The sequence below is a fragment of the Lontra canadensis genome, unplaced genomic scaffold, assembly GCF_010015895.1.
Source record: "Lontra canadensis isolate GAN:19392208 unplaced genomic scaffold, GSC_riverotter_1.0 scaffold30, whole genome shotgun sequence".
NCBI lineage: Eukaryota > Metazoa > Chordata > Mammalia > Carnivora > Mustelidae > Lontra > Lontra canadensis.
The window spans coordinates 9,178,875-9,193,161 of NW_022631024.1; the positions used below are offsets into that span (position 1 = coordinate 9,178,875).

A 14,287-nucleotide genomic window follows, 5' to 3' on the forward strand; every position below is an offset into this window, starting at 1 on the left:
TTTGCAGACCCTGTTCCTTCTATTCCACATGAGTGAAAACATTATGATAATTGTCTTTCTCTGATTGACTTATTTTGCTCAGCATAATAACCTCCAGTTCCATCCACATCGATGTAAATGGTAAGTATTCATCCTTTCTGATGGCTGAGTGATATTCTAGTGTGTGGAATATTATTACCACACACACAATATCTCTTTATCCATTCATCCAGTGAGGGACTTCTCAGCTCTTTGGACAATTTGGCTATTGTGGAGATTGTTGTTATGAACACTGGGGTGTAGGTGCCCCTACTTTGCACTACATTTTTATCTTTGGGGTAGATACCTAGTAGTGCAATTTCTGGGTCATAGGGTAGCTCTATTTTTAACTTCTTGAGGAAACTCCATACTGTTTTCCAGAGTGGCCGTACCAGCTTGCATTCCCACCAACAGTGTAAGAGTGTTCCCCTTTCTCTGCATCCATACATTTCTTGTTTCCTGTCTTGTTAATTTTAGCCATTCTAACTGGTATACGGTGATATCTCAATGTGGTTTTGATTTGAACTTCCCAGATGCCAAAGGATGTGGAGCATTTTTTTCATGTGTCTGTTGGCCATTTATGTCTTCTTTGGAGAAATGTCTGTTCATGTCTTCTGCCTATTTCTTAACTGGATTACTTGTTTTTTGGGTGTTGAGTTTGAGAAGTTCTTTATAGATCTTGTATACAAGCCCCAGTTACATTTTTATGGGTTCCACTGAAGATAAGACCCTGAGTTTTTTCACTAGAGTTCTTTGCATTTTATATTTAATAGGAGCAATATCACTTCTTGTAGGATGCCTCCTAGGAGTGAGGTGTTTTACATGCATTACCTTATTTAACTCTTTTTTTAAAATAAATTTATTTATTTTCAGCGTAACAGTATTCATTGTTTTTGCAAAACACCTAGTGCTCCATGCAATACGTGCCCTCTCCAATACCCAGCACCTGGTTCCCCCAACCTCCCACCCCTCTCCCCTTCAGACCCCTCAGATTGTTTTCAGAGTCCATGGTCTCTCATGGTTCACCTCCCCTTCCAATTTCCCTCAACTCCCTTCTCCTCTCCATCTCCCCTTGTCCTCCAAGCTATTTGTTATGCTCCACAAGTAAGTGAAACCATATGATAATTGACTCTCTCTGCTTGACTTATTTCACTCAGCATAATCTCTTCCAGTCCTGTCCATGTTGTTACAAATGTTGGGTATTCATCCTTTCTGATGGAGGCATAATACTCCATAGTGTCTATGGACCACATCTTCCTTATCCATTCATCCGTTGAAGGGCATCTTGGTTCTTTCCACAGTTTGGTGACTGTGGCCATTGCTGCTATAAACATTGGGGTACAGATGGCCCTTCTTTTCACTACATCTGTATCTTTGGGGTAAATACCCAGTAGTGCAATGGCAGGGTCATAGGGAAGCTCTATTTTTAATTTCTTGAGGAATCTCCACACTGTTCTCCAAAGTGGCTGCACCAACTTGCATTCCCACTAACAGTGTAAGAGGGTTCCCCTTTCTCCACATCCCCTCCAACACATGTTGTTTCCTGTCTTGCTAATTTTGGCCATTCTGAGTGGCGGAAGTTGGTATCTCAATGTGGTTTTTTTTTTAAATCATTTTTTATTTTCAGCATAACAGTATTCATTGTTTTTGTACCACACCCAGTGCTCCATGCAGTCCATGCCCTCTCCAATACCCACCACCTGGTTCCCCCAACCTCCCACCCCCCACCTCTTCAAACCCTTCAGATTGTTCTCTATGTGGTTTTAATTTGAATCTCCCTGATGGCTAGTGATGATGAACATTTTTTCATGTGTCTGATAGCCATTTGTATGCCTTCATTGGAGAAGTGTCTTTTCATATCTTCTGCCCATTTTTTGATATGATTGTCTGTTTTGTGTGTGTTGAGTTTGAGGAGTTCTTTATAGATCCTGGATATCAACCTTTTGTCTGTACTGTCATTTGCAAATATCTTCTCCCATTCCGTGGGTTGCCTCTTTGTTTTCTTGACTGTTTCCTTTGCTGTGCAGAAGCCTTTGATCTTGATGAAGTCCCAAAAGTTCATTTTCACTTTTGTTTCCTTTGCCTTTGGAGACATATCTTGAAAGAAGTTGCTGTAGCTGATATCGAAGAGGTTACTGCCTATGTTCTCCTCTAGGATTCTGATGGATTCCTGTCTCACGTTGAGGTCTTTTATCCATTTTATCTTTGTGTACGGTGTAAGAGAATGGTTGAGATTCATTCTTCTACATTTAACTCTTTTTGATTCAGGGACTAGTACTTGTTTTAGAGAGGAAAACTTGAGGCTCCACGAGGTGCAATGCCTTGCCCAAAGACATGATCTGACAAATAGCAGAAAGGTGATTTTAACCCATTCTGTCTGATTACAAAGCTCATGCTTTGCCCTCTACAGCGCACAGCCTCAGTGTCAAAGAAATATCCGTTATTGGTAAGCTGTGTTTGAAGTACTATTGGCCAGAAGGCTGGATGTTGTGGAGTGAGAGTCCATATGTGACCTTTATAAAAGGTTTATGCAGAGAGAGAGAGAGAGAGAGAGAGAGAGAGAGATACAATAAAGTTGTATCCATGGGATTTTTATTAAAATCTCAAATCCCATAGACTAAGTTAGTTTACTAGTTTAGGAAAAAGTAATCCTAATTATAAAGCATGAGGGAAACCAGGCAGAATTGAGAGAAAATGGGAGAAGTCCAAAACAGTGGGCTATCAGAGGTGTCATTCTCTACCAAGCAGGATGTGGTTGGACTTCATCTGTATTCCCAACTTCTTCATTGATGTATATGACCTTTGCCTATATCAGATCTTAATCCCACAAGGAAGTGGCTTTGTGGCACCTGAACCCTACTCATTATTGGCCTGTTGAGGGGAGTGAGCAGTCCAGAGGGAGAAATAAAGGAGTCTCATGAAACAGAGGGCAGGAAACTAACACTGATTTGTGCCAACTATCTGCAGTGGTGCTTCACTAATGTTATCTTCTTGATATTCACTATTTTCTCATGACAGGCTCATAGTCATGTCTCCAATTTGGAGATAAGAAAATTGAGACTCAAAGTGGGTCACTTACCCAGAACTCACAAACATGAAGTGGTATTGTCAGAATGTGAATCTATTTCTAATTGGATTATTTTTCTAATACACCACATGGCACTCAGACATGAGGCTCCATCCTTAACAAGAGGAGCATGAGGCTGGAGAATCAGAGCAGCGTGTCCGAGTTCTTCCTCCTGGGACTCCCAATCCACCCAGAGCAGCAGGGTGTGTTCTTCGCCCTGTTCCTGGGCATGTACCTGACCACGGTGCTGGGGAACCTGCTCATCATCCTGCTCATCAGGCTGGACTCTCGCCTCCACACGCCCATGTACTACTTCCTCAGCCACTTGGCCTTCACGGATGTCTCTTTCTCATCTGTCACTGTCCCTAAGATGCTGATAAACATGCATACTCAGGATCAATCCATCCTCTATGCAGGGTGTGTAACACAGATGTATTTTTTCATATTTTTTACTGATCTGGACAATTTCCTTCTCACCTCAATGGCCTATGATCGGTATGTGGCTATCTGTCACCCCCTCCGTTATGCCACCATCATGAGAGGAGGGGTATGTATCTTGCTAATAGCTGTATCCTGGATCCTCTCCTCTGCCAGTGCCCTGTCTCACACCCTCCTCTTGGCCCAACTGTCCTTTTGTGCTGACAACAGCATCCCCCATTTCTTCTGTGACCTTGGTGTCCTGCTCAAGCTCTCCTGCTCAGACACATCACTTAATGAGCTGGTCATTTTCACAGCAGGAGTGGCAGTCATTACCCTCCCACTAATATGCATCTTGATCTCTTATGGCCACATTGGAGCCACCATTCTGAAGGTTCCTTCTGCCAGAGGGATCTTCAAAGCCTTGTCCACATGTGGCTCCCACCTCTCTGTGGTATCTTTGTATTATGGGACAATTATTGGGCTTTATTTTTTCCCCTCATCCAGCAGTTCCAGTGACAGGAACATAATTGCCTCTGTGATGTACACAGTGGTCACTCCATTGCTTAACCCTTTCATTTATAGCCTAAGGAACAGAGACATGAAGGGGGCCTTGGAGAAACTCTTCAACAGGGTAACAGTCTTATGTCAGTGATATCTGCTCATCTTTATAACAGAAGTATGTATTCATGTATCCTCAGATGTTAGACCCCTAATCTTGAGGCTAGTATGGAATAAGTGCTCAGTAAATATTTGATAACTTCAATTACATTCTATTACAGTTATTGTCTCTTTTCCTACCAATTCTTTAGTATGAACTGTGAATCCTGAGTTGACAGTACTGATTATTGCTCTTTTCTATTAGATTGTGATATCACATAGCTAATAGAATTTATGTCTCTCCTCTTATCCTGGGAATTTATTAGTTCTTTTCTTAAATGGCTTTTTGTAAAGATTTTATTTATTTATTTGACAGACAGAGATCACAAGTAGGCAGAGACAGGCAGAGATAGAGGAGGAAGCAGGCTCCCCGCTGAGCAGAGAGCCCGATGTGGGGCTAGATCCCAGGACCCTGAGATCATGATCTGAGCTGAAGGCAGAGGTTTAACCCACTGAGCCACCCAGGCACCCCCCTTAAATGGCTTTATTGAAGTGTAATTGACATATAAATGTTATATGTATTTAAAGTATACAACTTGATGTTTTGATATGTACATGTTGTGAAATGATCACCACAATTAAGCTAATTAATATATCTAACACCTCTACATAGTTATCATTTCATTTTATCATTGTGTGTGTGGTGAGGAGATATAAGACCCATTCTCTTAGCAAACATCAAGTACACAACACAGTATTGTTATCTATAGTCATCTTGGTATACATTAGGTCTCAAAAACTTGTTCATCTTGCGTAGCTAAAACTCAATACAATATGCCAGGTGAAATAAGCCAGACTCAGAAAGACAAATCCTGCATGATCTCACTTCTATGTGGAACATAAAAATAGTCATATTCATAGAAGCAGATAATAGGATGGTGGTTGCCAGGAGCTAGGGGGAGGGGGAGATGAGGTGATATTGGGAAGTTATAAGTTTTTAAGAACCTCAGAAGATACTAACAGGGCTCTTTTGGCAAGAAAGTGTGCAGAACTGGGAATGTGAAAAGTATCTCTTTTCCTTTCCTCACCTCCTATTCTCTGCTCTTTTATTTGTTGTTGGTGGTGGTGCTGATGGTGGACTAGAAGAAGAAAGTGTATGCTGCCCTATATAGCTCCAGGAAACTATCCACTGTTATCAGTTCAGGTGCTCCATTTAGGAACTTGAGCTTTCTGGATTTTAGGAATACTGATCACTCTTTTTTTTTTTAATTTAATTTTTTTCCAGTGTTCCAAAATTCACTGTTTATTCACCATACCCAGTGCTCCCTCTTAACAGACTATGGTTACCTTCAGTCAGCAATTCACTCTCAGACCAGTTATCTATGAAGCTTTCTGAATGCATGTGTGATTTTCAATCAACAGACAGCCTCAATCCAGATGGAGAATGAGTAGAAAAGAAGGCATCCATAGCCCAGTCTTCTTTTGTCCCTACTGAATTTTGTGACTTTCTCATTCAAGCTCTTATTTATCTCCCTGAAAGTCATTTCTTCTCAGTTTAGTGACTCCAGGTTTGTATTATGAGCCCAAGTGACCAATTTTCTTCAGTATCCAGTGAAGAACCACAGGGTTCTCTTTCTTCAGTCTGTACTTAGTTAAGGATAAACTGGATCACAAATTCTTGTGCGAGTTAGCACCATGCAGTTAAAAGAGAAGAGTATTTGGGAAAGACAGAACTCAGTTGTAGCTACCAAAGTGTGTGGCCTCAGGCAATTGACTTATTTCCTTTTAACCTCAATTTCTTCTTCTGTGTAAATGTAAAAATTGTAAAACACCTAATGTTTTTTATTTGAAGTAAATGAAATTAGAAATTTGGCTTAGCCAATAAAAAATAATGAAGATTAGTTTTCCCTACCTGTGCATCAGAGATGAGATTTGGAGCAGAACTTGCACAGATACTACTGAATTATGGTGATTATGGGAGCACAGCATATAGATTATATTCCCAGTTCACAGGCAATGAGCTATCCTAGGATGCAGCAGCACATCTTCTGTGGCTTGGGCTAGAATCAAATGACTAAGGAGCAATGGATGAGTTTGTGGGTGGGTAGATGAAGAAAGACAGATCAGCAGAGTTATCTTACTCTCTACTTATTCAATATTCACTTCAAGAGTGGCCCTTGACCTGGGAGCTGATGAAGCTGCTGTTTAACATCCCAGCTTTCCTCGTGGAAGGACAGGGAGTACCCCCACCCTGCCTGATTAAACTACAGCCATGGAGTCACCTTGTTTGCAGACTCAGGCTCAAGCAGGGCCAAAACAAAACCTGAACAGGGCAGGAACTATTCTTGCTGGTCTAGAGAAAGTTTGCCTTGCTAGGCCAAGACACACCCTCAATTACTTGATTCAGTTTTCTGTTTGCACTGCAGTTCTTTGTTTTGGATCCCTGACCATCTGCCTAACCCTGTCACGCCCATCTTCCAAAAAGTAATGCTGTCATTCATATTTTTAGCCGTGGGCTGGTGACATTGCTCTAAACAGACTTTTCTCAAGAAATGCCAAGTCCACTTGCCTGCTGGGAAGTGTTCTAGCAATACTTGTCCTGCTAGATTGGTTTTCCTTGGTTGTGGACAGCCCAAAGCAAACTGTTATGTGCCATATTGATTTGGATATGTATATAGAACTCCTGGAAATCACTTTTGAGGTATATGTTTTCCCCTCAGCCATATCTGGGCTGTCTCATGATCTTCCCCAATAAAGCATCCCCTTAGGTTTAGAACAAAGTTTGCTACACTTTTTTTAATTTTTAAATTTACTTTCAGCATAACGGTATTCATTGTTTTTTGCACCACACCCAGTGCTCCATGCAATCCGTGCCCTCTCCAATACCCACCACCTGGTTCCCCCAACCTCCCACCCCCACCCCTTCAAAACCCTCAGATTGTTTTTCAGAGTCCATAGTCTCTCATGGTTCACCTCCCCTACATTTTTTTGAAAAAAATGTGAGTGTGTGAGGTAATCACAGGTTTACAAATACTTCTGGAAATTAGTAATTGACATTTCAATGGACTAATTTATATCCTTCTCAAAACTTAAAGTTACCACTAATTCTTTTTAAAATTGAAATGTAATTAACATGTAGTATATTCTTAGCTTCAGAGGTACAGTTCAGTGATTCGTCAGTTGCATATGACACCCAGTGCTCATCATACCAAATGCCCTCCTTAATGCCCATCACCTGATTACACCATCCCTCCATCCACCTCCCCTCCAGCAACAACCCTGTTTGTTCCCTATAGTTAAGAGTCTCTTATGGTTTGCTTCCATCTTTGTTTTCATCTTATTTTTTTTTCCTTCCCTTCCCCATGTTCTTCACACACACACACACACACACACACACACACACACGTTTTTTATATATATACACACACACACATATATATATATCGATATATATGCTATATATAATATACCAATACATTGATATATATGATATGGGTATCATATATATATATATCAAAATAGGATTTCCTCTTAAAATTTACATATCTGAGTTGAAATTGTATGTATATAATTTATATATATGTAGATATATATATATATATAAAATACATATATGATTTACATGTATTTTGTTATAGATGGAAATTGTATGAGAAGATCTACTACAGAACCAGAACTGGGGTGCCTGAGTGGCTCAGTTGGTTAAGGGTCTGTCTTCAGCAGGGAGCCTGCTTCTCCCTCTCCCACCTCCCCTGGTTGTGTTCTCTCTTCCTGTCAAATAAAAAAATTAATTTTTTTTAAAAAGACTTAGAATCACTTAGCTTTTAAAGGAAAAAGCCACAGGAGCTGTAATTGATTATTGCCTTTGAGCCCAAGAAAGTTTCTTTGAGAAAGAAGTTATAAATGAAATCAGGAGGGGACTCAGATATATATGAATTTTAATTTCTTTTTCATTAAGGATAATTAGAGTAAAAAGCAGGAAAATAGTGAGACTTTCCTTATATAGATTCTGTCATTCATTAGCTATTTAGAAAGTTACATTTTCTAAGTCAGTGTGTCTAGACCTGGTCATATAGAGGTGGATAAAGATACAACCTCCATATGAAAGAAGGGAACATTTTAGTAGTGTAGAGATAGGTAAACTAAAAATATACAGGAGTATTAAAAAGTGCTTTAATATAATACTACTACTACTAATTGTGCTTATTGTTCATGATTACTATGCTGGGCATTGTATTAAAAGCTTTACCTCTCTTAACGCTCATAATAATCCTATGAAGCCTGTGCATTATTATCTGCATTTTCCAGTTGAGGGAAATGGGCTTAGAGACAGTGACCTAAATGTAATAAATGGCAGTAACACAGGGAGGATATAGTTAACACTGACTGGATATCACCAAAAGCTTTACAGGGTAGGCAGTTCTGTAGCTGGTTATTGAAGGATTATGATACATAATGAAAGAAATAATAGTTTGTTTTTGTTGTTGTTGTTGTTGTTGTTGTTGTTGTTTAGAGTGGGAAGGAGAAGTAAAGGGAGAGGGTGAATCTTAGGAGCCTGACCCCACAACCCTAAAATCATGACCTGAGCTAAACCAAGAGTCAGATGCTTAACTGACTGAGCCCCAAGAAATGGCAGTGTTGGCAGAAGGAACAGAGTGAATTAAGACATTGAAATAGCATAGTAAATTCTGTTTATGTAAAAAAGTGGGTGTTGCTAAAACATATGTATGTATGAGTTGAGGGGGGATTCAACAGGTGAGTCTAGACAGGCAGACAAGGACTATATGGTGAAGGGGTTAGGATACTACCTGTAGGGGGATCTAGACATTGCCTTGCAAGTGAATGGGTGCCATTGGCTGGTGCATCCACCAGGGATGCAGTAGGGATTAAATCTGGGGAAGGTTATATTTATATCTTAGAAAGATCATTCAGGTAACCAATGTGACAGATGAGTTGGCAATGAATTGGAGAGCCTAGAGACAGAGAGCTCAATTAGCAGGTCATTGTACATCCAGGTCGCAGATGATGTGTGCCTGAATGAAGACTATGGCATGGGAACAGACAAAAGAATATCTTCAAAGGTAGACTAGACTGGTCTTTGTAATTAATGGGAAGCAGATAGTAGAATAGATTGTTCTGGATTTCTGGTCTTGTGAACTGATATTTAAGAAAATACTGGAAGGTTAGGTACTTTGAATAATTTTGATTAGGTTTTAAAGTGCTAGCACACAATAAATGAAATTTAATCTTCTAAAAAATATAAAGTCTTTTAAAAATGAAGACAAAAGTTTCTAACCACCTGCTTTTTAAAGAAAGTTTCCAAGCAAGAGGAAGGCAAATGCCATAAATGGACAAATTAGAAAGCTCTTTACCATCACCCTCAACTCTATCCCAGGTAAAAGCACATCCTAGGGGAGACAAGATGGCAGGGAAGTAGGAGGAGGCGCCATTTCAACCTGTACCCTAAAGTGAACTGATTACCTACCAAAGAACTCTGATCACCCATGAAATCAGCCTGAGATCAGAATTATACATGTCTGGATTTCTACAGGGGCAGAAGACGCCAGTGGGCAGGTAAAGCAGAGTGGGAATGTTGGACTGATAACGCAAGATAAAAGGGGGAGGGAGCCACCAGAAGCGGCTGATTGGAAAGTAATACCCCAATACGAGAGTGCCCTGCGTCTGGGGACCAGCATTAACTTGGAGTCTGGTTGAAAGCACTCAAAAAGATCAAAGGATCATGGGGGTAAATTGTGGGAATTGGAGCAGCTAGGGACAGGGGCTTAAGTCCCTGGACCAAGGGCAGCCTCCCCTGGTGCTGAGCCAGAGAGAGTGTGGCAGAGAAACCAGGTCTTGGTCCCTGAGCCACCAGCGAGCCCAAGAATGCATGGGGTCTGGCTCCTGTGAGGGGCTGTGAGCCTCACCAGATGGCAGAATGCCACGCCATGCTATCAGAGCCTGAGATGGGTACACCCCACACCCTCCCCTGAGAGAGGTGCACGCAGGTGCCAGCCCAGTGCTCTCAGACCCAGAAAGACTAGGCACTCCCAGCCAGGGCCAGCGGGAAAATCTCAGTGTGTGATCGCTGCTTGGAACCTCTCTGGTGGTCTGGAGCTGCCCAGACAGCCGCTGCTGCTGTGGTTTTGGGTACAAGCAGGCAATCCTGCATCCCCAGGGACCATGACTCCAAATCTGCTCTGCCAGCAGCTCTGCAGCACCCACAGGGGAGCAGACTGAGGCTTCTCTCAGAGGGAAGTCAGGGTACAGTTTGCTTTCCTCTAAACCTCCAAAAACCATCAAAAGCCGTCAAGATGAGAGAGAGAAAAAAAAAGAACAAACAAACATAAAACCCTCCAGAGAACAAAAGCCTGAAAAATCAGTTTCCTCAGAGCCCATCCCCTTGAGTGGGGTGGGAGGATTTAACTCAGGGAACATCATTGACTGAAAACCCACAGGGCAGGCCCTTCCCCCAGAAAACAAACCAGGAAAGGAAAAAGAAAAAAAAATGACAAGAGAACAACCACCACTACTTCATAGATACAACTTTTACTTTTAACTCGTTCCCACTATTCTGGTTCATTTTTTAAATATAGATAATTTTTTAACCTATTTACCATCACAATGAGATGTCCAGTACATCAAATTCCATAATAAGCTTCTAACCTGAACTTTTTGATACATACACCCGTGTTTTTCTTTTGCTTTTCTATTTTTTAATTTTTTAAAAATTTTAGTTTAGTTTAGTCTAGTTAATTCTTTTTTTATTTTTATTTTCTAATATTCATATAGAGTTAAACTTCAAGGTAATCCTCTTTCCCCAAACAATGCTACCCCTATAGGTAAACCAATTTTTAATCCCCCCTTATCTTAGGAAAGTTGAGTCCTTTAACAAAGATATCAAGATACATCCAGGAAGAATCAAAATAGCCTTCCTCACCCACACTGAGGATTTATAACCACTCTCCCATCTTTTTCTTCTGCCAGTGTTTCTGTATATTTGTGTTTGTCCTGATAGTATATAAATCTTATACTTGGGGTTCTTTTTGATGAGGTTCTTCCTTTTTTTGCATATATATGTATATATATATATATATATATATATATATATATATATAGTTTTTCTCTTCTCATATACTTTTATCAGTCTTTTTGTTTGTCTGTTTTTGTTTGTATACTTCATAAATCTTACCTTGGGTCCCATTTGAGCTGAGCCTTCTCTTTTATCTTCCCTTTTTTACCTATCTCTCTCTCGCGCGCGCTTTTTCTTCTTTTTCTTTTCTTTTTTCTCTCATTTGGGTGGGGAATCCTGATTGCTCAGAAGTGTTCCAGGGTGCACCTTGACTGCACCACAGTCGATACATCCAGCTACATCCGTTCAGTCATCTCTCACCAAAATGACTAGGAGGAGGAATGCGCAACAGAAGGAAAATACAGAGGGTGGGCCTTCTGCAACAGAGCTAATGGCTATCGACATAGACAATATGTCGGAAAGGGAATTCAGGCTAACAATTATCCAGGCAATAGCTAGGTTGGAGAAAGCCATGGAAGACCAAACAGAATTGATTAAGGCAGAACTGAAAGCCACCAGGGATGATGTTCATAATGCTAGGGCAGAACTGAAAGCCACCAGAGATGATGTTCACAATGTTAGGGCAGAACTGAAAGCCACAAGGGATGATGTTCAAAATGCTCTCAATGAGTTCCAATCTAATCTAAATTCTCTAAAAGCTAGGGTACTGAGACAGGAGATAGAATCAGTGATCTGGAGGACAAACAGATAGAGAGAAAGGATCAGGAGTAAGCCTGGAACAAACAGCTTAGAAGCCATGAAAACAGAATCAGGGAAATAAATGATGCCATGAAACGTTCCAACATCAGAATTATTGGAATCCCTGAAGGGGAGGAGAAAGAAAGAAGTCTAGAAGATATAGTGGCACAGGTTGTTCATGAAAATTTTCCCAATCTCACGAATGGAACCAGCGTTCATGTACTAGAGGCAGAATGGTTTCCCCCCAAGATTATGGATTCTCAAAAGTCCTCGAGACACCTAATAGTAAGAATGAAGAATTATAATTGTAGGCAGACCCTCTTGAAAGCAGCCAGGACAAAGAAGCTCCTTACGTACAGAGGAAAGCCCATCAGAATAATGTCAGGCCTGTCCACAGAGACCTGGCAAGCCAGAAAGGACTGGCAAGATATATTCAGGGCACTAAATGAGAAGAACATGCAGCCAAGAATACTTTATCCAGCAAGACTGACATTCAAAATGGATGGAGAGATAAAGAGTTTCCAAGACCGGCAAGGCTTAAAAGACTATGTAACCACCAAGCCAAAATATTGCAGGAAATTTTAAGGGGGGTTCTATAAAAGAGAAAAAATCCTAAAAGTCTCATTGAACAGAAATATAGAGATAATTTACAGAAAGAAAGACCTCAAAGGTAACACGATGTCAATAAAAACATATCTATCAATAATCACTCTCAATGTGAATGGCCTAAATGCGCCCATAAAATGGCAAAGGGTTGCAGATTGGATAAAATGACAGGACCCTTCCATATGTTGTCTACAAGAGACCCATTTTGAACCTAAAGATACACTCAGACTGAAAGTGAAGGGATGGGGAAGCATCTTTCATGCCAATGGGCCTCAAAAGAAGGCCGGGGTAGTGATTTTCATATCAGATAAATTAGATTTTAAACTAAAGACTGTAGTCAGAGATACAGAAGGACATTACATAATTCTTTTTTTTTTCTTTTTTTTTTAATTTTCAGCACAACAGTATTCCTTGTTTTTGCACCACACCCAGTGCTCCATTCAGTCCGTGCCCTCTCTAATACCCACCACCTGGATCTCTCAACCTCCCACCCCCTGCCCCTTCAAAACCCTCAGATTGTTTTTCAGAGTCCATAGTCTCTCATGGTTCACCTCCCCTTCCAATTTCCCTCAACTCACTTCTCCTCTCCATCTCCCCTTGTTCTCCATGCTATTTGTTATGCTCCACAAATAAGTGAAACCATATGATAATTGACTCTCTCTGCTTGACTTATTTCACTCAGCATCATCTCTTCCAGTCCCATCCATGTTGCTACAAAAGTTGGGTATTCATCCTTTTTGATGGAGGCATAATACTCCATAGTGTATATGGACCACATCTTCCTTATCCATTCATCTGTTGAAGGGCATCTTGGTTCTTTCCACAGTTTGGCAACCATGGCAATTGCTGCTATAAACATTGGAGTACAGATGGCCCTTCTTTTCACTCCATCTGTATCTTTGGGGTAAACACCCAGTAGTGCAATGGCAGGGTGATAGGGAAGTTCTATTTTTAGTTTCTTGAGGAATCTCCACACTGTTCTCCAAAGTGGCTGCACCAACTTGCATTCTCACCAACAGTGTAAGAGGGTTCCCCTTTTTCCACATCCCCTCCAACACATGTTGTTTCCTGTCTTGCTAATTTTGCCCATTCTAACTGGTGTGAGGTGATATCTCAATGTGGTTTTAATTTGAATCTCCCTGATGGCTAGTGATGATGAACATTGTCCTCTCAATTGATGCAGAAAAAGCATTTGACAAAATCCAGCATCCGTTCCTGATTAAAATGCTTCAAAGTATAGGGATAGAGGGCATATTCCTGAACTTCATAAAATCTATCTATGAAAGACCAACAGCAAATATCATCCTCAATGGGAAAAAGCTTGAAGCCTTCCCGTTGAGATCAGGAACACGACAAGGATGCCCACTCTCACCACTCTTGTCCAACATAGTATTAGAAGTCCTAGCAACAGCAATCAGACAACAAAGAGAAATAAAAGGTATCCAAATTGGCCATGAAAAAGTCAAACTCTCTCTCTTCGCAGATGACATGATTCTTTATATGGAAAACCCAAAAGACTCCACCCCCAAACTACTAGAACTCATACAACAATTCAGCAACGTGGCAGGATACAAAGTCAATGTACAGAAATCAGTGGCTTTCTTATACACTAACAATGAAAATACAGAAAGGGAAATTAGAGAATCGATTCCATTTACTATAGCACCAAGAACCATAAGATACCTGGGAATAAACCTAACCAAAGAGGTAAAGGAACTGTACTCGAGGAACTACAGAACACTTATGAAAGAAATTGAAGAAGACACAAAAAGATGGAAGACCATTCCATGCTCTTGGATCGGAAGAATAAA

At 40.6% G+C, this 14,287-nt stretch overlaps 1 protein-coding gene across 1 annotated transcript in view; it reads left to right on the top strand.

Annotated features, from left to right (window-relative positions):
- The first annotated feature begins 3,215 nt into the window (after positions 1-3,215).
- LOC116872546 (olfactory receptor 1N2) overlaps positions 3,216-14,287 on the top strand; it is a 28,849-nt gene continuing 17,777 nt past the window's right edge. Inside the window, exon 1 of the mRNA XM_032865788.1 lies at positions 3,216-3,712. Within this exon, the coding sequence (XP_032721679.1) occupies positions 3,216-3,712 (497 nt within the window). The remainder of the gene's footprint in view (positions 3,713-14,287) is intronic.